This window comes from Quercus lobata, chromosome 2 (assembly GCF_001633185.2).
Source record: "Quercus lobata isolate SW786 chromosome 2, ValleyOak3.0 Primary Assembly, whole genome shotgun sequence".
NCBI classification, from domain to species: domain Eukaryota; kingdom Viridiplantae; phylum Streptophyta; class Magnoliopsida; order Fagales; family Fagaceae; genus Quercus; species Quercus lobata.
This window is the reverse complement of record NC_044905.1, coordinates 72,473,148-72,498,506: the sequence shown is the minus strand read 5'-3', so window position 1 is coordinate 72,498,506 and position 25,359 is coordinate 72,473,148. Positions and strand designations below refer to the sequence as shown.

The following is a 25,359-nucleotide window of genomic DNA, read 5'->3' as shown; positions in this document are numbered from 1 at the left end:
AGTGCATAAATAGTGCACTTTGTCTCTTGTACAGTGAGTCCATGTGCATAAACAGTGCAATTACTATTCATACATGCTAGAAAAAAAACGTGAGAGAAAAATGTGAATCCAAACACTTACTTAGTGTTAAAAGCTTTTCTACAATTTTATTACAAATTTGTCACGTGGTGGTGATTCGTGGGTTGTGAAAATAAAATAGTGGTCTATATAGGTGTATAATTTCATTACTTATGAGTCACCGCATAACAAAATTATGGAAAAGTTTGTGAATTAAACTCACTGGTAATCGTATGCAAGAGACCAAGATGACATAATCAGTGACGTGAATCATCTACCATATCACCAAACACTTTCCCACGTACGTCTCCAACAAATACCCAAATGAAACGCGTTTCCTATTTTGACAGCCCCATCTCGGATCTCAATTAACCACGTCCACTACTACAACTCCTAGCAATCCTAGTTTCTACTCTTCAGTCTTCACCACCGCAAACCTCGTTCTTTTCATCACAGGCTCAGCCAATTTGAAATTCAGATGGACCCAAACAGCGGTTTCAACTCAGAGACAAAAACCTTCCACAGCCTCAGACCCCCAATCGATCTTCCACCACAACATATTACTCTATCAGCTTCTGATTACGCTTACTCGCTCCGAGCTAACTCGCCATGGCCTGACTCACTCGCTTTCATCAACTCCTCCACGGGTCAGCGAGTTTCATACTCCGAGTTCACTCGCAAAACCCAAACTCTGGCCTCCTATCTTCACTCATTCATCGGACTCTCCAAAGGCGACATCGCTTTCGTTCTCTCTCCAAACCTCATTCAGGTTCCCATCCTCTACTTCTCGCTGCTCTCTCTTGGGATAGTCATCTCCCCGGCCAACCCACTCAGCACCGAGTCTGAGATTTCAAGCCTAATCCAACTATGCAACCCAGTGATCGCATTTGCCACGTCATCAAGCGCTCACAAACTTTCAAACATTTCTCTCCGTTTCAAAACCATTGTCCTTGACTCGCCCGAGTTCGACTCAATGATGACGAGTCCGGTAATAACGATCGACCGCGTCGAAGTGAGCCAGTCGGATTTGGCGGCGATATTGTACTCGTCGGGGACCACCGGGAGAGTCAAAGGAGTGATGCTGACTCACCGGAACCTGATGGCGACTGTGTCCGGTACCTACGCGCACCGGACGGAGAGGAAGTCGCCTGCGGTGTTGCTCTATACGGTGCCGTACTTTCACGTGTTCGGGTTTTTCTACAGCTTGAAGTCGGTGGCTTTGAACGAGGGGGTGGTGCTAATGGAGAGGTTCGATTTGAGGAAGATGATGAGGGCGGTGGAAGAGTTTAGGGTGACCCACGTGGTGGTGGCCCCACCGGTGGTGGTGGCCATGGCCAAGACTGATGTAACGGACGGCTACGATTTGAGCTCTTTGGAAGGGGTTGCGTGTGGTGCGGCTCCAATTGCGAAGGAGGTCGTTTCCGCTTTCATGGCGAAGTTTCCAAGAGTTGTCTTTTTACAGGTATGTGAGTTTGCCTCCAAGTCAAAGTATGGTTTTTTTTCTGGGCAAAAATTTTCTTTCTACAGGTGCTACTTTGGAACGACAGGTCGTTTTTAATTGTAGCTTTCTTTTAAGTGCAGTGTTTGTTTTACACCGTATGTTAAAAATATTTTCAAAATGTTTTCCAATTGAAAAGTTATAAAATATTTTTATTTATAAAAACTTGGTAAGATATTTTACAAATATATACTCGACACTTCTCTCATCTCATCTGGCTGAGATGGAGTTGTATTTTCAAATTTTTTTTAAAAACAGCTATATTTCACGCCAAACTAAATAAATTAAAAAAAAAATTAGCTATCTTATGAGAAACTAAATAAAATAAAATAAAATAAAAGTTAAGAGATAATTTTTTAAGTTTGTTATCAAATATAGGAAAATAATATAGTTTTTTAGAAAATACATTTTTGAAAAATGATTTACCTTCTAGAAAATGTTAATTCCGAGGCAAACAAAATATGAGTTAAAAAACATGACTTTAAATCCCATTTTCAATTATCAATTACAATGTGATTGCGTAAAATAAGTTTTTGCTTGATTTGAATCACTTCTAATGGAAAAATGAATAGGAGATTTCAAAAATAAATATATAAATGATGGATGCAGGGTTATGGGCTAACTGAATCAACGGGGTCAGCGTGGCGAACAGTGGGTCAAGAGGAGAGTGTTCATTGGGGATCAACAGGCAGACTTTCAGGAGGTTTTGAAGCCAAAATTGTAGACCCGGACACAGGGCATGCTTTGCCTCCGTGCAAGCAAGGGGAGCTCTGGATTAGAGGACCCACAATTATGAAAGGTAAAGAAAAAAAATTATTATAAATAAAACATTTTGTGACTTTGACACTTTGTACTGCATAATCACCATTCACTAATCACAGTTCGCCGCATTACTCGTAATTATCATGTCTTTTTAGGATTAATGTTAATGATTAAAAAGGGAATTACCTTCCAATAATTTACACTACAAAAGATGAAAGTAATTTTCAAACATGTTTACTTTTGAAATGAAAACAAATCCAATGCAATCTCAGCTTGTTGTATATAATTCCTAGTTTGCCTCAGATAGCTGACGAGGCAATGATTATCAGAGGATTTCATATACATCCCAACATGAGAGTTGATATAGCATAGCTTTTCCGATCAACATTTTTTGTAACTATTGTAAATTTACATGTGCCATATATGCGAGTTTAATTTGTGATTACTGCAGGTTATATTGGTGATCCAGAAGCAACTTCTGCAACTTTAGTAGCAGACGGTTGGTTGAGAACTGGTGATCTATGTTATGTCGATGAGGAAGGTTTTCTATTTGTTGTAGATAGGCATAAAGAATTGATCAAATACAAGGGATACCAGGTAAATATAATGTCACTCATCCTTTGCATTCTTATTTTTCTTTTTATAACAAGCATATGTTATTCTTTAAAGAACACAACTAGGAGCTCATGCATTGGTATATATATACTTTCTGCAGGTAGCCCCTGCAGAGCTAGAACATTTGCTTCAGTCCCACCCGGAGATAGTTGATGCTGCTGTTATACCGTAAGTTAATATAACTTACTCATGGTTTATGGATGTCCCCTTGCCCTTGGAATGATAGAGTAGCATTTTTCGGTCTTTAATGTTACAGCATGCCATATATAAGAGCTATATTTTGCTTGTTTGTAGAACTAATATGGCATTAGCTATAAGTTCCTATTGACGATTGTCAAAATTGTGCATCTTATTTGATTATTAAATATTCATACAATAAATTGGCAGATACCCTGATGAAGAAGCTGGTCAGGTCCCAATAGCTTTTGTGGTAAGACAGCCTCAAAGCTCCTTTGGAGAAGCAGAGATAATAGATTTTGTCGCAAAACAGGTGCCTTCAAGTTCTCTGAGCTATAGTAATCTTTGTAACATAAAATTTGAATTGATAAAATAATCAATATTTTGTTTGTCAAAATGAACATCTTCTTTTTCCCTTGATTGTAGGTTTCACCGTACAAGAAAATAAGACGTGTAACGTTTGTCAATTCCTTACCCAAGAGTGCAACTGGAAAATTATTGAGAAAGGATTTGAGGAAGATTGTTTCTGTTAACTCTTCTTCTAGGTTATGATTTCTTGTTGGGTCAATATACATTAAGACAAACAAGAAACTCACTCATCATATCTGATGATGATGATGATTTCTCAATTTAGATTGTTGCAATTCAAGTTTGAAGATAAATTCTAGCATATATATAGCATTAAGATATTGAAAGGTTACCACCTGCCGTCAGTGGATGCTGGACTCAGGGACGGAGCCAGACTATCGTGGGGTTTGGTGTGCTAATGGTTTAGCTAGGATGAGTTTTAGGATGAACAATGATTTTCAATATTATGATAGTCCGCTTGTGGACGTTCTAGATGTTTTTGAGGGTGACCTCAATGGGATGTACTTGAACAGGATATGTCCTGAACCTTGTGTTATTCCTTAGTTGTTTTTCAATGGTATCGTCTTTTCACCAAAAAAAAATATATACAAATAATTTACATCCATGTGGCAACAGTATGTTGTAGGATATGCAAAACCACTTCTTTCTCTATGGAAAAAGGCTCTTCTCTACTCTCTCTTTTGCGAGAAGAACAAGAAGAGCTAGCTCGTAGTAACAAAAAAGTTAAAGACGTAAAACACGCGGGTTTCAGGGAAGATTCAGGCTTCGGCCCGTCATCACCAAACCATGGTCAGGGGGCATGGAATGGATCGGCCACATTCAGAGATAAACTTGTAGGTGAAATACCTGGTGCGTTCACTCAGGCCTTTAGTTTTGGTGAGCTCATGGAAGATGATGTAGAATCAGATGAAGAAGTAGACAACCTACGTACAGGGCTAGTTGCTGTCAAGTTTTCCAAGGATCTTAAGCAGCATATCAGAGCGCCATGGTCAAAAGCTCTTATAGTGAAGGTGTACGGAAGGGCAGTGGGACTTAATTTCCTCCACAGTAGGCTTCTCTCCTTATGGAAATCTGCTAGGAGGTTGAATTGTGTAGACTTGGAGCATGGGTTTTTTCTCACCCGTTTCTCTTTGAAAGATGACTTTGAAACCATCCTCAAAAAGGGTCCCTGGTTCATTGGAGAACATTTCCTCTCCATTAGACCATGGGAGCCAAATTTCCACCTAGCAACGACAAATGTCAATTCAATCGCTGTATGGATACGGCTAAATGCGTTACCTATAGAATATTATAATCCTGAGGCCCTATTGCATATTGGTAAATCCATCAGTATTGTGTTAAGGGTAGACTCACACACTGCTATGGAAACGAGAGGTAGATTTGCGAGGATTTGTGTCTAAGTTGACGTGGATAAACCGCTGGTCACTGCAGTATTAATCAAGAAATTCGAGCAACCTGTTTGTTATGAAGGTTTACAAAGGTTGTGTTTCTCTTACGGTAGAATTGGTCACTGAAAAGAAAATTGTCCATATACAATCCGTACAGAATCATCACCGAGGGTGTTAGAGGCGGAGGTGATTGGGATTCCGGATGACCATCCATGCGATGAGCGTGTTCCTGACAACGTGAGGTTAGAGGTGGAGCCCAGCAAGATCATGTAGGAGAATATGCATGAGGAGGTTCAGGCAGGTACATATGGTCCATGGATTGTTGTAACGCGCAGAAAGAATGGGACAAAGTTTCAGGGTAGTGGAGGGACCCACTCTGTGCAGGATAACAGCCGTTTAAAACAAGAGTTGAGAAAGAATGTTAACAAGGCCAGAATCAATAATGCGAAGGGGAAGTTTAAGTTCAGTGAGGGGCCTGCTAGGGAGGCTAAAAGGAAAATCACACCTCAAAAGCCTATTAATGAAGCCCATATGGCAAATGTTGCCTTCAGTGTAGGTAGTATTGATACTCTCCAAGCCCAAGCCTCTACGGAACAAAGCCCATATGAGATTGAAGTGGGTAAAGCTAAAGGGTGGGTTGAGGCCGAATTAATGTCTAGTAAGCCTAGCCTTATTGCTTCAGTCAAAGGCAAGAAAGCGTTGGCACGAGCTAGGGCTCATAAGGAAGTTTTACAAGGAGCAGCTAGGAATGGCCAAGCATTCTCCACACCAGATCAGCCCGTAAACCAGCTTCAGCAGAAAAGATCGTTTCAAATTAAGAGTGACGGAATGCCAGAGCAGAGAAGTAAAGGTGAACCACAATCAAGAACTCTGACGGAGCTTCAATCCTTAACCATGTCGTTGCCAGAGATGGGTTTTATGTTTAGAGGGAATTATGGTGGAGATTCCAGGAATCGCACTATCAGAGATCTGATGGAAGATAATTTTTCCATGGACTGAGATAAGCATGAGGGAGGGCGACCTGGCCTTCTCGAATCCAGCTTGGTCGAAAGCGACGAACCCATAGTGGGTACATGCGTTCCAGCCGATAATGGTGGTTCAACCGTAGTGGGTACTTATGGTTCAGCTAAAAAAGATGTTCAGTATTCAGACGTTATCGTAGTTATTGGAGATGGGTGTGATTGAACACAACCCTATAGTGTATCCAGGGGAAGGACAGACCATGGAGATATTGAATTGGTTCGGATGGATGTTGAGGGAGGAGGTCATATTGATGCCTCCTTTTGACGAGTGTCTTATCTTACTATACATTGTTTTCCTCATGAATGTCCTCATATGGAACTGTAAGGGAGCTTTGAAGCCCACCTTCCAAAGTCATGTTAGAGAATTGATTCGGATCCATAACCTGGCTATTCTTGTCTTGATGGAAACAAAAGTTGGTGGTGAGAGGGCCAGAGAAATTACTAACCGACTCCTTTTTGATAGTGTAATCCACACTGACACTATCGCGTATGCGGGCGGATTCTGGATGCTCTAGAAATCAGATAGGGTGGAGATTAATCCGCTGTCCAACACCGAGCAAGAGATCCACGCCATAGTTAAGGTACTAAACTCTAATTCTAGCTGGTTAATTTCTGTAATTTATGCTAGTCCTAGAAGTGCCGAAAGGCACATTTTATGGAATAATTTAAATAAAGTCGCAGAGCTTCATGATATGCCGTGGTTCCTTGCAGGTGATTTCAATGAAACTCTTATAACTGAGGATAAGTTCGAGGGTAGAACTGTTGGGGTTAGTAGTTCTTTGCTGTTTAAGGAGTGTCTGGACAATTGCAACATGATTGATATTGAATTCTCTGGTCTGCGTTTCACTTGGACAAATAAAAGAGAAGTCCATGCTCTAATTCAAGAAAGATTAGACAGATTTTTCGTTAATCCTAGCTGGTGCTTACTCTACCCGGATGCTAGAGTTATGCATCTCACTAGGTGCCACTCGAATCACTGCCCTGTCATGCTTGATATGCTCTCAAGAACAAACACTAGGAGAGCTAGACCTTTCAACTTCCAAACCTGTTGGTTGATTGATCCCACTTTCCCAAGCATTGTAACACAGGCTTGGAGACAGCCTCATAACCTTGGGGAGGCAATTGATCTCTTTTCAAAGAATTCCACCGAGTGGAATAGAAATCATTTTGGTAATATCTTTGTTAAAAAGAAGAGTATTATGGCGAGATTGAACGATATCCAATGGGTTGTAGCTTCTAAGCCTTCAAATTTCCTCCTAAACCTTGAGAAAGATTTGGTGAAAGAACTTGATACGATTCTAAGTCAAGAAGAGGAATTTTGGGCTCTCAAATCTCGAGTTAAATGGATGATACAAGGGGATAGGAACATCACTTTCTACCATGTCTCAACCCTAGTGCGAAGGAAAAGAAACTAGATTTTGGCAATTAAAAATGCAGTAGGGGAATGGATATATGAGGACAATGGAGTCAAAGAGCACATTAGGGCTGGTTTCAAGGATATATTTACATCCCCCTTCCTTAGAGCCCCTAGGGTAGCTCCGGCATCTTCCCAATGGCAGGCCAAACTCATGGATGAAGAGAAGCCCAGTATCAATGGGGTTGCAACGGAAGATGAAATTAAAGCTACCTTGTGGTCTTTAAAAGAATTTAAAGCTCCGGGACCAGATGGTTTGCATGCAGGGTTCTTTCATAGATTTTGGTTGACAGTGGGAAGCTCAGTAATTGATGAAGTTAAGAAGGTTTTTGTAGAAAGAAGAGTTCCTGATTATTTGAATAGGACTCACATTGCTCTTATTCTAAAGATCCAAGGCCTGAAGACTTTAGGAAATTATAGACCTATAAGTCTATGCAATACAGTCTATAAGATTATCACTAAGATCATAATGGCTAGACTAAGACCTTTTTTAGACAAACTCATCTCCCTCCTCCAAATTGCCTTTGTTCTGGGAAGAAGGGGTATTGACAATGCAATTATAGCCCAAGAAGTCATACATTCCATCAGCAAAAAGAGAGGAAAGGTGGGTTATATGGTTTTGAAAATTGATCTGTAGAAGGCTTATGATAAGCTCGAATGGAGCATCATTAGGGATATGCTTTTCAGAGCTAATCTTCCCATGGATCTCATTGAGGTCATTATGAGCTATGTTTCGACGGTATCTACCTATATTTTGGTCAATGGTGAAGCGCTTGATCCTTTTTACCCCTCAAGAGGGATAAGGCAAGGGGATCCATTATCCCCGTACCTTTTCATTCTTTGCATGGACTTTCTTGGCCAACTCATTGAGGAGAAATGCAGTAACAATTTGTGGTAGCCAGTTAAAGTCTCTCAAAGTGGCCCGGCTTTCTCTCATTTGCTCTTTGCGGATGATCTTGTGTTTTTTTCCAAAGCGGATCTTACCAATTGCTTAGCTATAAGAGATGTCTTGGATATGTTCTGCAGCTTGTCGGGTCAATCAGTAAATGAAGCAAAGTCAAGAGTTTTCTTCTCTCCTAATGTGGATAGGGACACTAGAGAGTTCTTGAGCGATGTTCTGGGTTTTGCATCTACCCCAAACATTGCTAAGTACTTGGGAATTCCTATGAGGGTGCCAGGTGCCTCTTCCCAAGATTACAACTTCATATTGGATAGAGTAAAGCAGAAACTTGCGAATTGGAAGGCCAATTTACTATCATTGGCTGGACGGAATGTACTCATTTAGGCCTCCTCGGCAGTTTAGGGTGACCCACGTGGTGGTGGCCCCACCGGTGGTGGTGGCCATGGCCAAGACTGATCTAACGGATGGCTACGATTTGAGCTCTTTGGAAGGGGTTGCGTGTGGTGCGGCTCCAATTGTGAAGGAGGTCGTTTCCGCTTTCATGGCGAAGTTTCCAAGAGTTGTCTTTTTACAGGTATGTGAGTTTGCCTCCAAGTCAACGTAAGGTTTTTTTTTGTGGGCAAAAATTTTCTTTTTACAGGTGCGACTTTGGAACGACAGGTCGTTTTTCATTGTAGTTTTCTTTTTAAGTGCAGTGTTTGTTTTACACCGTATGTTTAAGAGATAATTTTTTAAGTTTGTTATCAAATATAAGAAAATATATTTTTGAAAAATAATTTATCTTCTAGAAAATGTTAATTCCGACGCAAACAAAATATGAGTTAAAAAACGTGACTTTAAAATCCCATTTTCAATTATCAATTACAATGTGACTGCGTAAAATAAGTTTTTGCTTGATTTTAATCACTTCTAATGGAAAAATAAATAGAAGATTTCAAAAATAAATAAATAAATGATGGATGCAGGGTTATGGGCTAACCGAATCAACGGGGCCAGCGTGGCGAACAGTGGGTCAAAAGGAAAGTGTTCATTGGGGATCAACGAGGAGACTTTCAGTAGGTTTTGAAGCCAAAATTGTAGACCCGGACACAGGGCATGCTTTGCCTCCATGCAAGCAAGGGGAGCTCTGGATTAGAGGACCCACAATTATGAAAGGTAAAGAAAAAAAATTTATAAATAAAACATTTTGTGACTTTGACACTTTGAACTACATAATCACCATTCACTAATCACAGTTCGCGGCATTACTCATAATTATTATGTCTTTTTAGGATTAATGTTAATGATTAAAAGGGAATTACCTTCCAATTATTTACACTACGAAATATGAAAGTAATTTTCAAACATATTTACTTTTGAAATGAAAACAAATACAATGCAATCTCAGCTTGTTGTATATAATTCCTAGTTTGCCTCAGATAGCTTGATGAGGCAGTGATTATAAGAGGATACCATATACATCCCAACATGAGAGTTGATCTAGCATAGCTTTTCTGATCAGCATTTTTGTAACTATTGTAAATTTAGACGTGCCATATATGCGAGTTTAATTTGTGATTACTGCAGGTTATATTGGTGATCCAGAAGCAACTTCTGCAACTATAGTGGCAGACGGTTGGTTGAGAACTGGTGATCTTTGTTATGTCGATGAGGAAGGTATTCTATTTGTTGTAGATAGGCTTAAAGAATTGATCAAATACAAGGGATACCAGGTAAATATAATGTCACTCATCCTTTGCATTCTTATTTTTCTTTTTATAACAAGCATATGTTAATGTCTTTAAAGAACACAACTTGGAGTTCATGCATTGGTATATACTTCCTGCAGATAGCCCCTGCAGAGCTAGAACATTTGCTTCAGTCCCACTCGGAGATAGTTGATGCTGCTGTTAAAACCGTAAGTTAAAATAACTTACTCATGGTTTATGGATGTCTCCTTGCCCTTGGAATGATAGAGTAGCATTTTTCGATCTTTAATGTTACAGCATGCCATATATAAGAGCTATATTTTGCTTGTTTGTAGAACTAATGTGGCATTAGCTATAAGTTCCTATTGACGATTGTCAAAATTGTGCATCTTATTTGATTATTAAAAATTCATACAATAAATTGGCAGATACCCTGATGAAGAAGCTGGTCAGGTCCCAATAGCTTTTGTGGTAAGACAGCCTCAAAGCTCCCTTGGAGAAGCAGAGATAATAGATTTTGTCGCAAAACAGGTGCCTTCAAGTTCTTGAATTGATAAAATAATCAATATTTTGTTTGTCAAAATGAACATCTTCTTTTCCCCATGATTGTAGGTTTCACCATACAAGAAAATAAGACGTGTAACGTTTGTTAATTCCTTACCCAAGAGTGCAACTAGAAAATTATTGAGAAAGGATTTGAGGAAGATTGTTTTTGTCAACTCTTCTTCTAGGTTATGATTTCTTGCTAGGTCAATATACATTAAAAAAAATGTAAAGACTGAATTTGTAACGACCCCAAAATGATATTGGGTTCGCACATTAGGGGCCCAAACAATATAATTTGTAGAGCGTGGGTTTGAAATGCTAGGCCTTGGTCACCGGACGGTAGTTAATCAGGGTTTCCATAGCGATTTGTACAAGGATGAACCTGACGTGTTTAATAATAATCTCTTCCGGTACGTCATGAGTGGCTCCTGTCCTTAGACCTCGTCCAAAGAGCTCCATGTCCTTATTATTCTCCTTTTTTAGGACTCTATGGTCTGGAAGCCCCCCCCCCCCTTTTTGGCGCATAAGTCTTCACATTATATAGCCCTTCTCGGTTGATCCTGACCCTCCACCTGTTGATCAGGTAGGTACCTATTCAAATACCTGTCCCATCAGCCGCCTCCCCCTGCTTTTTGTTAGTTGCAATAACCGAAACCACACTGTTCAGGAGTCTTTTCCCATTAATACGGCCAGGACGTTTGTGGGCGCATTCAGTGCGGAGGTGACGTATTTACTTTGAACCACCCCCACTCCGTAACCCCATATGGGTCCCATTCTACTCGCCTCTTCTTCTGGGGGCATTTTAGAGGCAACCTTCGACGAGATGTCGCTCTTCCCTTTGAAGTCTTAGGATGCCGAGGACAGGGTCATCCTCGGCTGCGTCTCTAGGCTATTTGGTCTTTCACCACTTGTCCTCGGCAACTATTCTCCTCGGCAAGGGCCCTAGCCCTAATGGAAAGTGGGCCGGGTCATAAGTTCTCTAGCCCCACAATAGCCCCTCAAAATCCTGCTATCCAGATCCTCGGCTGGATAGGAGGGTTTTGATGACATCAGGCCTCTGTCAAAGCTTGTCAATCCTTGTCACCTATCGGTTCCCGAGACTCTTCGTCTACCCGAGACACGTTCCTAGAACCTTTGGAAGGCGAAACGTGTCCTCATTAAATGCGGGCGGCTCTGTGCTTCCCACGTTCAACGGCGTGATGGTGATCTGACGGTGGAGATCTCCTTGCCTTTATGGGCGGGAAAATTCGTGCAGTTACTTTCGATGGGAGGTATAAATGATATTTGGAACTGATTTGTCTCTTCACTTTTGCATTTAAGAGGTCTAGCGCATATACCCTGGGTTCCTCCAAACTTTCATCCAAATTCAAGTTTACCTTCAGCACAAAAAGCCTATCCGAGGCACCTTTCCTCTTTTCTGTAAGTTTTCTGCCTTCACTAACTCGTGCTTTTTCTTTTTCGGGTTTATTTTTCTCTTGTTCCTCTCCTTCTCCCGTCATTGGTTGAGTTTGTTTAGTAACTCTTAGAGATGGTTAAATTGAGACTGAGGAAATTGGTTGATACTGAAGAGGCGATGGAAAAGTTCATCGCCGATTATAGGATTCCTCCCAATGTGAGTTTGAGGCACTGTAAGATGGGGGAGTGGCACCTTCTGAGAAGGACGGGCGAGGTGGTAATTCCTATTCTCGCCTTCGTAGAGGGGGGTATGAGAATCCCCATGGGGCCGGTAACGAAGGGTTACTTTAGGCATTTCCGATTAGCCCCCACTCAGTGCGTCGCCAACATGTTTAGGATTCTAGGTTATGTGGATGCCTTAAACGAAAAGATGGGGCTAAGATTGACCCACCATGACGTGAATTAGTGTTATAATCTCCAAAATTTGAAGGGAAAATCCTATTACATGAAGACGAGAAACGAGAGGGTTCGACTAATCCAATCCTACCCGATTCCAACAAGGGGTTAAATAAGGACTTCCTTATCGTATCCGGTGAATGGCATGATGGCGTTCCATGCCCAATGGTGGAGGGAGAACCAGATGGGGTATAAAGAATGGAAGGGTGCCGATCCTTTGCGCCATTTTAATTTGATGTGGTTCGGTTACTAACCATGTACATGTCTTTTTCTTGCAGATCCAAACGCCTTTCACCAACACTTTCACCTAGTTAACCGGGTGGACTTGGAGACTGTTCTTCAAGCAGTAATTTTTGTAAATGATGAGGATGGTCAAGTCGGAGCTGCTCACAAAATCTTAGGGTATGCTCCCGTTCAGAAGTCATTTGTCGACCCAAGACACGTGATCAACGCTAACCATCATCGGCTTCCAAAAATTACCATAGTCGAATCAGGATTTTTAATCTCCGAAGAATCTTCTGTCCCAGAGGGCATCCCATTGGTGGACTCCTCCCCATCTCACCAAGCAGTGAAGGACGAAGGCGAGTTGGGTCAGTCCGAGGAGGGATTTGGGGCATTTGAGCAAGCCGACCCATCTGAGGATCCTTCTGGTGATCTAGGTGATCCAGCTTTGTCTGAAGCGGAACTGTTGTCAGTGGGAACATCCTCTCGAGCCGAGATGGGTCTTAAGAGAAAGCCCCCAACCAGCCTATTCGACCTCATTGAGGGCCAGCCGGGGAAGGGTGTACAGGGAAAACCGCAATCCAATGCTCCGTCTCCACCACCTCAGCCCCAGACCATCCAGACTAGGTCATCCTCCACTAAGTCGCAGCCACAATCTCCCCGCCACAAACTTCCTGCTCCTTCTCAATCAGCTTTGCCTCCTCGGCCGGAGCCCACTAACTCAAAGAGAAAGAGGAGTCCCAAGGGGAAGGAACCCATGGATGGGGGAAAATCTCAATCCTCTCAGGATAGGGATGAAGCCCCGCGAGTTCAGAAACAGTTAAAGATTGGGCACCAGAGCAAAGGGAAAGGGACCAAGGCCCAATCCACCCAAGGCAAAGGGAAGGGGATTGAAGCCTAATCCGCGTCGAGTGCTTGGCTTCCCACCCCCATGCTTCACGGGGAGCCATTGCTGGAAACCGCGTCCATGAGGGACCTTGGAGATGGCGAAGGCGGTTATGTGGCCGACGCATTAGGGAGAACCATGCTGCTTCCCACCGATGTGGAAGAGTTGAAGAATATGAGGATGCAGGAGGTTTTCCTTAGTGCGAAGAGGTACTTGGATATGGTAAGACTCTTGAAACCTAAAACTCCATTGACTCTTGAAACCTAAAACTCCATTAACTCTTGCTCCCGGTCTTTCACTCACGATGTATTTATCTCACCTGACAGGCTCTTCAGGCCACCTATAGGATGGAGGAAGAAGTTAATAAGCAGAGTAAGGCCGCCGAAGGTGAACGCACCAAACACATAGATGCTGCGCGAACCCTCAAAACTTCCGAGACTGACCTCGCGAAGGCTAGGGAGGACTTGAAGGAGGCTATCCGAGACAGGGATAGTGCCTTAGCGGGTTTAAAGGGCGCCCAAACGCAAGCCAAGGAACAGACAAAGCGCCTACTCGCCGTCGAGGAGCAGCTGTAAATAGCTAAGGAGCAGATCAGTGACTTGAAGAAGAAACTGATCATGGCAGACAACGCTAAGGGCGTGGCAGAGTATGCCAGGGACGAAGCCGTGAGGGCCAAGCAGGAGGCTGAGTTTGCCAGAAACGAGGCCGAAGCTACTAGGGACAAGGTCGAGAAGGAGGGTTACGAGACGAGGGTGGCTGAAACCCAAGCCTCCCTTAAAGCACAAATTCCTGCAGTATGCAGACTATACTGCTCTCAGGTTTGGGAAGAGGCCTTAAAATGAGCTGGGGTGGATGCTTCATCTGACTTGTGGAAGGCGGAGAGCATATTTTACCCTCCAGCCATCCGCGAGACTGCCTCCTCCAGCTCCGAGGCTATGTGCAATCCACAGAAGGCCAGTGCTGTTCAGTTAAAAGCTGCTCAAAGCATCGTCCCCTCCGGCGAGTCGACCGATGGAGGAGAGCCTCTTGATGCGACGGAAGCACTTGGAGGTCTAAATCCCGAGATGCCCAAGGAAGGTGCCGAGCTGACGGTCAGTGCTCAGATTCCTGGTACCGAGGAGCCAGCCATCCTTGCCCAGCCCCTGCAGGCAATTCCCCTCGCTGAGGTCCCCAAGAGCACCGACACCGATCTTGCTCAGCCTTCCCCAGAAGGGGCTGTCCTCCAGGGCGCCGAAGCTAGTCCTGCTCTGCCTTCCCAGGATGTGGCCGACACAAAATTGAAGAAGTAGAAGCCCCGGCCAGCCTCCGTATTTGTTTTTAGTTTAATTATTACCTAGTTTCCCTTTTGTTTTGAAAACTTTATAGTTTGCTTGTAGTTGAACCTGTTGACCACATATATAAAATTCTTTTCTTCCTCTTTTCTTTGGATTACATGTTAGTTGCCCTCGTCGATACTTACTATTGTTACGGACCTTATGATTTTTGAACTAGTTATCTTAATATGTATGTATGGTTACGCATATGATATATTTAGGATCATGTTTCGGAATGCTAGCTCACCCGTACCCATAGGGCATTGAACTCGTGTCTGAACCTATTTCAGTGGGGATATAGGCATCATCCGAGATATCATGTGTGTTGTTAGGACCAACTTGGTATCCAGATTTCCTTTAAGTAGTTGGTTTCCCCATAAGTTTGAGTCCAAGGACCATGCAATACCTTAGTTCTGTCCAAAACTTAGATATTTCTTTAAGTAGTTGGTTTCCCCATAGGTTTGAGTCCGAGAACCATACAATACCTTGATTTTGTCCAAAACTTAGCTTTTTAAGTAGTTGGTTTCCCCATAAGTTTGAGTCCGAAGACCATACAATACCTTGGTTCTGTCCAAAACTTAGCTTTTTAAGTAGTTGGTTTCCCCATAGGTTTGAGTCTGAGGACCATGCAATATCTTGGTTCTGTCCAAAACTTAGCTTTTTAAGTAATTGGTTTCCCCATAGGTTTAAGTCCGAGGACCATGCAATACCTTGGTTCTGTCCAAAACTTAGCTTTTTAAGTAGTTGGTTTCCCCATAGGTTTGAGTCTAAGGACCATACAATACCTTGGTTCTGTCCAAAACTTAGCTTTTTAAATAGTTGGTTTCCCCATAATTTTGAGTCCGAAGACCATGCAATACCTTGGTTCTGTCCAAAACTTAGATTTTTCTTTAAGTTTAGGGAGATCATCCCATCGGCCAAGGTGTGGGACATTGGTTTGGGGGGATTAGCCCCTCGGCCAAGCCCCTAGAACCATCAACGCTACTGACGCTTCGAAGCGTAGCCCCTAATGAGACTTTATGTTAGGGCACTACAACGGGCTGTTGGAAGTGATGGGGGGACTTTCTCGACCCACCGCTTGTGCCAACACATAAGCCTTTCCCACAGACGGCGCCAATTATAAGGACTCAATTTGTAACGACCCCAAAATGATATTGGGTTCGCACGTTAGGGGCCCAAATAATATAATTTGTAGAACGTGGGTTTGAAAGGCTAGGTTTTGGTCACCGGACGGTAGTTAATCAGGGTTTCTATAGCGATTTGCACAAGGATGAACCTGACGTGTTTAATAATAATCTCTTCCGGTACGTCATGAGTGGCTCTAGTCCTTAAACCTCATCCAAAGAGCTCCATGTCCTTATTATTCTCCTTTTTTAGGACTCCATGGTCTGGAAGCCCCCCCCCCCTTTTTTGGCACATAAGTCTTCACATTATATAGCCCTTCTCGGTTGATCCTGACCCTCCACCTGTTGATCAGGCAGGTACCTATTCAAATACCTGTCTCATCAGCCGCCTCTCCCTACTTTTTGTTAGTTGCAATAACCGAAGCCACATTGTTCAGGAGTCTTTTCCCATTAATACGGCCAGGACGTTTGTGGGCGCATTCAGTGCGGAGGTGACGTATTTACCTTGAACCACCCCCACTCCGTACCCCCATGTGGGTCCCATTCTACTCGCCTCTTCTTTTGGGGGCATTTTGGAGGCAACCTTCAACGAGATGTCGCTCTTCCCTTTGAAGTCTTGGGATGCCGAGGACAGGGTCATCCTCGGCTGCGTCTCTAGGCTATTTGGTCTTTCACCACTTGTCCTCGGCAACTACTCTCCTCAGCACGGGCCCTAGGCCCTAGTGGAAAGTGGGTCGGGTCATAAGTTCTCTGGCCCCACAACAAACAAGAAACTCACTCATCATATCTGATGATGATGATGATGATGATTTCTCAATTTAGATTGTTGCAATTCAAGTTTGAAGATAAATTCTAGCACATATATATAGCATTAAGATATTGAGAGGTTACCACCTGTCCTCAGTGGATGTTGGACTCAAGGATGGAGCTAGACTATCGCAAGGTGTTCATGAAAATTCAAATTGGTATATATTTAGTATTAACAAGCTATCAACACATAAAAAGATACAAAATAACAGCTTTTTTTAATACATTACAATGCAACTATCTATCAAAGGGAAATGTGAGGACAAATCACAAATAATCAAACAAAAAGATGCTAAACTAAAATATTAATTTGTTAGTAAGATTGTTGCTTAGATGAATTATTTAGGATAAAGTTTGGGTACAAAATTTTATTGTAGTCTAAGACTACAACTTTACTCAATAAAATAAATGTTATTACATATTTTGAAAATCTAATAGTTGAATTGCATGTTCTTTACGTTCTTAAAATACATGTCAAATTTTGTATCAATCGAATATTATTTGCTATATGATTTATAAGCTTACAGTTTATGCATAATTTTAAATTATAAAAACTTGCAATTTGAACAATTTATTGATGACATATCTATTAATCTTTAATTTTTTTTTAAAAATTTTGTAAGCATTGAGGATATAAGAAGAATATATAATCCAATGGTGGGTTTGACAAAAATTACCTCCAATAAAAATATATTAAGTAAGGTTGTAAATTTATGACAACCACCAATTTTGTAGCTAAATTTTGTCCAATTATTTATGCCTAATAATGCTTTGTTGTCTCTTTGATATAATTATAAAGATGTCAAAATATTTATTAAAAAAAAAGGTCAAAGTAAAAGACAAAACGACACAACCATATCAACAAAAAACAACACCACCACTGCCACGCACACTAAGACAGAATAATGCTAAAGACAAACTATTTTACAAAATTTTTTACATACTGTTTACGTGATAAGAGATTACTGGTAAATGAAAAAGTGATATTAATGGTGGGTTTAGATGAAAATCAATAAGAGGTTGATCACATCAACATTTTGTAAAAATATTGTAAAAGAATTTGTGACTGTAACATTACTCTTAATATATAACCCAAAATCATAATAGGATCCAAATGAAAATTTGAATAATCTCCAAAACATAAACCACCCCCCCCCCCCCACCCCACACCAAAAAAAAAAAAAAAAAAAATCCAAATCCAAACCTACTTTTTAAGGATCTTTCACCTCAGGTTCAAGTTCCACGTCCACCTTGACTTCCTCAAGCAAATTTGGTGGCATTTGGCTATAATTTACTCAAACACTCCCTTCTAATGGTGGTGGTGTGGCTGCTGATTGACTTTTTGTCTCTATTCAACTGAAACACTCTACGGATATTTGGGTTTTTTCTTTCCTTGAAATTTTGTTGGGAATTACGGTGAGACTGAGATACAAATCTGGATTTTTTATTTTTTTTAAAGATTTCAAGGATTTGGGCTGATTTTATATTGTTTGGACTTATTTGTGTTGTTATTTGGGTTCTTTTGTATTGTTATATGGGCTCTTTGTAGTTTTAAAGGGTATGTTGGGGCCTAATTTAATTTTTCATGGGCCTAGATTCAAATTCATGCATAATACATACATATTATTAAAAAAAAAAATGCAAAATACATACATAGAGTGCTAGTTGCTTTCTTGTTGGGTCAGGGGGCCGAACATAGCTCCGTTCGTTGGACCTCTAACACCAGAGGTTTGAGCACAAATAACCTTTTGTACAAATACAATCCTTCACTTTGGTCTTTGTAGCCCATTGGAAAACAACATTAATACATTTTCCTACCCACTCAATTTTATACAAATAATTTACATCCATGTGGCAACAGACAACAGTATGTAGTAGGATTCAGCAAAAAAAAAAACAGTATGTAGTAGGAAATGCGCAGATTGTCGTTGGGTTTGTCGTATTGCAATTTGGCATACTGCACTCATAGTAGCGTATCAACAAGAAGAAAGATACCTTAGCGTTCTTAAGTTTATTTAATGTAAAGTTATTGAAATCTTACCATTCCACTATGAAATGAGTGGTTTAAATTTTAACATATCATTCATCATTGACATTTAAATAGAAGTGGACTCTCTATCATTGATTGAAAGTTTATTCATACCTATAAAAATTTAAACAAAATCACCTGTTAACAAATTGACAACATTGTCTAATCAAAATAATACTTAAAAAAGTTTTGTCACATAATCTGATAATCCTCATATAGATTTAAAGCCAAATATATCATTGTACCCTAAGAATGATAGAAAAGAAAGGGAGCACCAAAACCAAGCCAAGAGAGATTTGTTTCGTTTTCCATCATGGGCCTAGGGTCCTTGACTTGCATGTTTACAATATTCAATCCCTTACACAACATTTCTAACTTTTTAAAATTTTTAACTTTTCTCGATCCAATAGTAGATATCAAAAGCTAACTTTTTAACTTTTGATTTGAATAATTGAAAGGCATTGCATGGTGCAATAACCCTAATTATTGTAACGGATCTCAATTCCTGGTGCATCCACCATCATGTCTAACAAATCATTTTCAATAGTAGATAACGTCATTTATGTCATCATTATATATATATATATATATATATATATTTGAATACAAGATAGAAATTCTACTTTAACCTAATTTATGTCATCATTATTCTTGTCATTTTCATTGTCGTGGTCATCATCATCATCATTATCATTCACAAACCTGGCATAAGTAGGGAATAAAGAAAAGATAAGTGTTCAACCCAAACTTCATTCCATTGAGACTAAGTTTGCCACAACACTAAAGAAAATTTCAATATTCAATGATCCTCAAAACTTCAAGGAAACGATGTCTACACTTGTAAACCTTCTAGAAATAGGTTGTCAATAATGAAATTGAATTCATTTTACAAAATCAGATATGGGAATTAGTGGATCTTATACAGTTATACCTAACTAAAAACTTAGGATATAAATGGATATTTAATAGGAAATTGAAAACTTATGAGTTAACAAGTATAAAGCAAGGCTAATTAGAAAGGGTTACAAACAAAAGGAAGATATGGATTGCTTTGATATTATATATTACTAGATTGTAATCCCATGCATATGCATGGATATACTTAAAAGATATAAATTAAGATGCATAGTATAATTCTTACATATATAATTTAAATATTATTGATAGTCATTCTTTTTTCTTTTCTTTTTTTTTAACTTTTCAAAAAGTCTTATATTATTAGGTAGGAAATGTAAATTGTCCATTGTTTTTATGTTCATTAATTCTAGACTCTTTGATTTTTGTACACAATAACTCACTTGGATGGATATTTATGATGTGGTCCCACATTTGACTCCAATATATATATATATATATATATTTTTTAGGGAGAACCAGATTGGTTTTATTAATTTGAATCAACTACATCCAATTGTAAAATTGAAACAATATGCGATGGGATATCTCCCATCCATACTTGAAAATCTAGTATGCGTAATGCATTTTTCGCCAGACTATGAGTTACCTTATTGCCGTTTCTCTTAACATGAGAATACAACAATCTTACATAATTTTTAGCAATCCTTTTCACATCTTCTATTAGCAAACCCGTTGGATATAGGCTACACTCCTCTGACTTCAAAGCTTGACTCCAAAATTAAGAAATAAAACTCTCTCTAAAAATAAATAATTTAAGACATGGCGCAAACTTAGACTTCAATTGTAGAATTTAATTGAATTTTCTCTCAACTTTGGCTATTAATATATAATATATACATACATATCCAATTATAAGAGTAACAAATGGATCCATTTGTATGTTAATGGATATTGCAATGTTGCATAGCCAATATACATCAAATGGATTATAAGACTATTGTAGGGATAAGGGCCAAAATTTGCATATTGGGCCTTGGGCTTTGGCCGAGAACGTTGATTGGTTCGAGGATGGATAAACAGTAGTGAGAGTGTTAAGTTCAAAGTCCCATAAGTAACATGCAAGCGGGAAGACTAGGAAAGGTGGTTCGAGGAGGAATATCTCCTTGGACAAGCCAAGCATAGATCAAATGCATATCATATCACTCAAAGTGACCTTCCATGAAACTCCACTGCTAGGAGTGAGCATTATGGACGCACTGGAAGAGTGGAAGCCAAGAAATATCTAAGGAAAAGTTGTTGCCACTGCATTAAATACTCTGCAGCTAACTTTCTAGCCGTATTTATGTGGAGAAAACCCCTGAACAGTGCTGCATTGGCTATCCCAACTCATAAAGGGCCAGAAAGGGTGTCCGATGCGACAAGTACTCAAGTAGTGGCCTGGATGATCAACAAATGGAGGGCCAAAATCATTAGAAGGGAGATATATAATGTAAAGGACCCCTGACAAAAAGGGGGATCGAAAATTAAAGAGAGAAATCTAAAAAGAAACACTATAGCAGTCAGGAAATGATCATGTAATCATACTTAAGATAAATATACAAGAACTGATCTCCTTAAACCTGTCCGAGGATGACTTTCTTCAATTGAAATCCATCTACCTTTCTGTTCATGTCATTGGAATCTACTTTGTTAGCCATCCAACTCATTTTAGTCCAGTTTTTCAACTCACTCTTTATATATTCATTGTTTTAGACTTTTTAGGCCCGAGCTTATTCATTTTTTGGGCTTGGGACCTAAACTTGGTCCTTACATAGAATATTTGGGAATTGGGGTGAATCGGTGAAGCTTCTTAAGAGGTTTGATTGACCATTAGAGAACGAAGTTACATCTTCGAGCATAAATTGTTATGAATGACAAAATATACCGGTTGATATCTCCCTCAGATGTTTCTAAAAAGAAGAAGAAAAGAAAAAGATATCTACCTCAGCTCCAATTACGATGAGAGAAAAACTAAAGTAAGAGGTAAGTCCCTAACCTCAAAGTTGAGGCATCAAAGGAAGTATACAATTGTACTTCTGGTTTTAAAATTTTTTTTCCCTCGCAAATCTACGTATTTAAACTTTATGTATTGCTTTTTAAATATATTTTTATTTCTAATTAGACATGTACTTTTGTCCAATGTATATTTTAAACAAAACAAGCTTATAAAAATATTTTAAGTTATTTTTAACCAGTGTCCTTGTGCATTCATTAAAAAGAGCCTCAAAACTCTTCTTATGTCAAATACCAATCTGCACTTTAACCTAATAAAATTCAATTGTATCTATTACCTAGAAAAAAAAAAAAAAAAAACACTTTAAAAGTTTCCACATGCCCTAAGAAGTAGGAAAAACTAATAAAAATATATTAATTTCAAAAAGAAAGATAGCCCCTGCAGAGCTAGAACATTTGCTTCAGTCCCACCCGGAGATAGTTGATGTTGCTGTTATACCGTAAGTTAATATAACTTACTCATGGTTTATGGATGTCCCCTTGCCCTTGGAATGATAGAGTAGCATTTTTCGATCTTTAATGTTACAGCATGCCATATATAAGAGCTATATTTTGCTTGTTTGTAGAACTAATGTGGCATTAGCTATAAGTTCCTATTGACGATTGTCAAAATTGTGCATCTTATTTGATTATTAAAAATTCATACAATAAATTGGCAGATACCCTGATGAAGAAGCTGGTCAGGTCCCAATAGCTTTTGTGGTAAGACAGCCTCAAAGCTCCCTTGGAGAAGCAGAGATAATAGATTTTGTCGCAAAACAGGTGCCTTCAAGTTCTCTGAGCTGTAGTAATCTCTATAACTTAAAATTTGAATTGATAAAATAATCAATATTTTGTTTGTCAAAATGAACATCTTCTTTTCCCCATGATTGTAGGTTTCACCATACAAGAAAATAAGACGTGTAACGTTTGTCAATTCCTTACCCAAGAGTGCAACTGGAAAATTATTGAGAAAGGAATTGAGGAAGATTGTTTTTGTCAACTCTTCTTCTAGGTTATGATTTCTTGCTGGGTCAATATACATTAAAACAAACAAGAAACTCATTCATCATATCTGATGATGATGATTTCTCAATTTAGATTGTTGCAATTCAATTTTGAAGATAAATTCTAGCATATATATAGCATTAAGATATTGAGAGGTTACCACCTGCCCTCAGTGGACGCTGGACTCAAGGACGAAGCCAGACTATCGTGGGGTGTTCATGAAAATTCAAATTGGTATACATTTAGTATTAACAAGCTATCAACACATAAAAAGATACAAAATAACAACTTTTTTTAATACATTACAATGCAACTATCTATCAAAGGGAAATGTGAGGACAAATCACAAATAATAAAACAAAAATACTAATTAGTTAGTAAGATTGTTGCTTAGATGAATTATTTAAGATAAAATTTAGTTACAAAATTGATTGTAGTCTTAGGCTACAGTCTTACTCAATAAAATAAACTTTACTATATATTTTGAAAATCTAATAATTGAATTGCATGTTTTTTACGCTCTTAATACATATGTCAAATTTTGTGTGAATCGAATATTAGTTACTATATGATCTATAAGCTTATAGTTTATGTATAATTTTAAATTACAAAAACTTGCAATTTAAACAATTTATTAATGACATAGCTATTAATCTTTAATTTTTTTTAAAATTTTGCAATCATGGAGGACATAAAAAGAAGATATAATCCAACAGTACTGGGTTTGTCAAAAATCACCTCCAATAAAAGATATTAAGTAAGGTTGTAACTTAAAATTACCATCAATTTTGTAGCTAAATTTTATCTAATTATTTATGCCTAATAATGCTTTGTTGTCTCTTTGATATTGTAAGGACTCAATTTGTAACGATCTCAAACTGGTATTGGGTTCGTACGTTAAAGGTCCAAACAATAAAATTTGTAGAGCGTGGGCTGAAAGGTTAGGCCTTGGTCATCGGACAGTGGATGGTCATGGTACTCATACAGAGGTGAACCATGTTTCCTTAAGAAGTCTTTCTCCTCGGCATGGCGGAAGCGCAGAGATGAACTAAGCTTGTCCATGGATCTTATCCATGGATCTTATCCATGAAGCTTCATGTTTTTACTTTTCCTCCTTCTATTTGGATACCCACCCCCCCTCCTTTTGGCGCATTAGCCCTTACATTATATATCCCTTTCCAGTTGATCCTGACTTTCCATCTGTTGATCAGGCAGATATCTACTCAAGTGCCTATCTCATCAGCCGCCTTTCCCCACTTTCTATTAGTTGCAATAACCGAAGCCACACTGTTCAGGGGTCTTTTCCCATCAATGTGGCTAGGACGTTTGTTGGCGCATTCAATGCGGAGATGACGTCTTTTCCTTGAACCAATCCCACATTGTACCCCCGTGTGTGTCCCATTCTACTCACATTTTCTTCTAGGAGCGTTTTGGAGGCTGCCTTTGATGACGTGTCGTTCTTCCCTTTTAGGCCTTGGGATGTCGAGGACATGGTCATCCTCGGCCGCATTCCTAGGCTATTTGGTATTTTAATATTTTTCCTCGACAACTATTCTTCTCAGCGCGGGCCTTGGGCCCTAATGGGAAGTGGGCCGGGACCACAAATTCTCTAGCCCCACAATAGCCCCTCAAAATCCTGCTGTCCGGATCCTCAGACGGAGAGGAGGGTTTTGATGATATCAGGCCTCTGTCAAAGCTTGTCAATCCTTGTCATCTATCAGTTCCAGAGACTCTTCGTCTGCCCGAGACACGTTCTTGGAGCTTTGGAAGGTGAAACGTGTCTTCATTAAATGCGGGCGGCTCTATGCTTCCCACGTTCAACGGCGTGATGGTGATCTAACGGTGGAGATTTCCTTACCTTTATGGGCTGGAAAATTCATGCAATTACTTTCGATGGGAGGTATAAATAATTTTTGGAACTGATTTGTCTCTTCACTTTTGCACTTAAGAGTTCTAGCACATATATCCTGGGTTCAGCCAAACTTTCATCCAAATTCAAGTCTACCTCCAGCACAAAAAGCCTGTCCGAGGAACCTTTCCTATTTTCTGTAAGTTCTCTGCCTTCACTAACTCACGCTTTTTCTTTTCTGGGTTTATTTTTCTCTTGTTCATCTCCTTCTCCCGTCATCCTCTGAGTTTGTTTAGTAGTTCTTAGAGATGATTAAATTAAGAAAATTGGTTGAGATTGAAAAGACGATGGAAAATTTCATCGCCGATTATAGGATTCCCCCCAACGTAAGTCTGAGGCACTGTAAGGTGGGGGAGTGGCATCTTCAGAGAAGGACGAGCAAGGTGGTAATTCCCATTCTCGCCTTCGTAGAGGGGGGTATGAGAATCCCCATGGGGCCAGTAATGAGGAGTTACCTTAGGCATTTCCAATTAGCTCCCACCTAGTGTGCTGCAAATATGTTTAGGATTCTGAGTTATGTGGATACCTTAAACGAAAAAATGGGGCTAAGACTAACCCTTCATAACGTAAATTGGTGCTACAATCTCCAAAATTTGAAGGGCAAATCCTACTACATGAAGACGAGAGACGATAGGGTTCGGCTAATCCAGTGCCTTCTCGACTCCAACAAGGGGTTGAACAAGGACTTTCTTATCGTATCTGGGGAATGGTATGATAGCCTTCCTTGCCCAATGGTGGAGGGAGAACCAGGTGGGGTATAGAGAGTAGGAGAGTGCCAATCCTTTGCACCGTTTTAATTTGGTATGGTTCGGTTACTAACCATGTACATGCCTCTTTTTACAGATCCAAACGTCTTTCACCGGCACTTTCATCTGGTTAACCGG

The 25,359-nt window shown here is 39.8% G+C and overlaps 3 protein-coding genes across 4 annotated transcripts; all 3 read left to right on the top strand.

The window, feature by feature from the left end:
- The first annotated feature begins 379 nt into the window (after window positions 1-379).
- On the top strand, window positions 380-4,043 carry LOC115976487 (4-coumarate--CoA ligase-like 9). The gene is made up of 6 exons (XM_031097789.1): window positions 380-1,519; window positions 2,165-2,354; window positions 2,769-2,914; window positions 3,033-3,100; window positions 3,320-3,422; window positions 3,536-4,043. The coding sequence occupies exons 1-6, from the start codon at window positions 536-538 to the stop codon at window positions 3,659-3,661; spliced, it is 1,617 nt and encodes a 538-aa protein (XP_030953649.1). The 5' UTR covers window positions 380-535; the 3' UTR covers window positions 3,662-4,043.
- Window positions 4,044-6,037: 1,994 nt separating this feature from the next.
- LOC115970141 lies at window positions 6,038-7,303 on the top strand. The gene is made up of 2 exons (XM_031089807.1): window positions 6,038-6,375; window positions 6,517-7,303. The coding sequence occupies exons 1-2, from the start codon at window positions 6,038-6,040 to the stop codon at window positions 7,301-7,303; spliced, it is 1,125 nt and encodes a 374-aa protein (XP_030945667.1).
- LOC115976490 (4-coumarate--CoA ligase-like 9) lies at window positions 7,054-22,687 on the top strand. Of its 2 annotated transcripts, none has more exons than XM_031097791.1 (6): window positions 7,054-8,777; window positions 9,169-9,358; window positions 9,770-9,915; window positions 10,032-10,100; window positions 10,320-10,422; window positions 10,504-10,592. In XM_031097791.1, exons 1-5 carry the CDS (start codon window positions 8,574-8,576, stop codon window positions 10,326-10,328), a joined length of 618 nt encoding a protein of 205 aa, XP_030953651.1. In that variant the 5' UTR covers window positions 7,054-8,573; the 3' UTR covers window positions 10,329-10,422; window positions 10,504-10,592. The 2 variants fall into 2 exon arrangements, with proteins under 2 accessions (XP_030953651.1, XP_030953650.1); XM_031097790.1 differs by lacking the exons at window positions 10,032-10,100; window positions 10,320-10,422; window positions 10,504-10,592 and adding exons at window positions 21,952-22,019; window positions 22,239-22,341; window positions 22,455-22,687 and having other exon boundaries at window positions 7,101-8,777.
- The last annotated feature ends 2,672 nt before the right edge of the window (window positions 22,688-25,359 follow it).

Coding starts and splice junctions, on each gene's coding strand:
- LOC115970141 (XM_031089807.1), top strand. CDS start 6,038: ATGGGTGTGATTGAACACAACCCTATAGTGTATCCAGGGGAAGGACAG. Junction 6,376..6,516: donor ATCCACACTGACACTATCGC/GTATGCGGGCGG, acceptor AATTTATGCTAG/TCCTAGAAGTGCCGAAAGGC.
- LOC115976487 (XM_031097789.1), top strand. CDS start 536: ATGGACCCAAACAGCGGTTTCAACTCAGAGACAAAAACCTTCCACAGC. Junction 1,520..2,164: donor CAAGAGTTGTCTTTTTACAG/GTATGTGAGTTT, acceptor TGATGGATGCAG/GGTTATGGGCTAACTGAATC. Junction 3,423..3,535: donor TAGATTTTGTCGCAAAACAG/GTGCCTTCAAGT, acceptor CCTTGATTGTAG/GTTTCACCGTACAAGAAAAT.
- LOC115976490 (XM_031097790.1), top strand. CDS start 8,574: ATGTACTCATTTAGGCCTCCTCGGCAGTTTAGGGTGACCCACGTGGTG. Junction 9,359..9,769: donor AGGACCCACAATTATGAAAG/GTAAAGAAAAAA, acceptor TGATTACTGCAG/GTTATATTGGTGATCCAGAA. Junction 9,916..21,951: donor TCAAATACAAGGGATACCAG/GTAAATATAATG, acceptor TCAAAAAGAAAG/ATAGCCCCTGCAGAGCTAGA.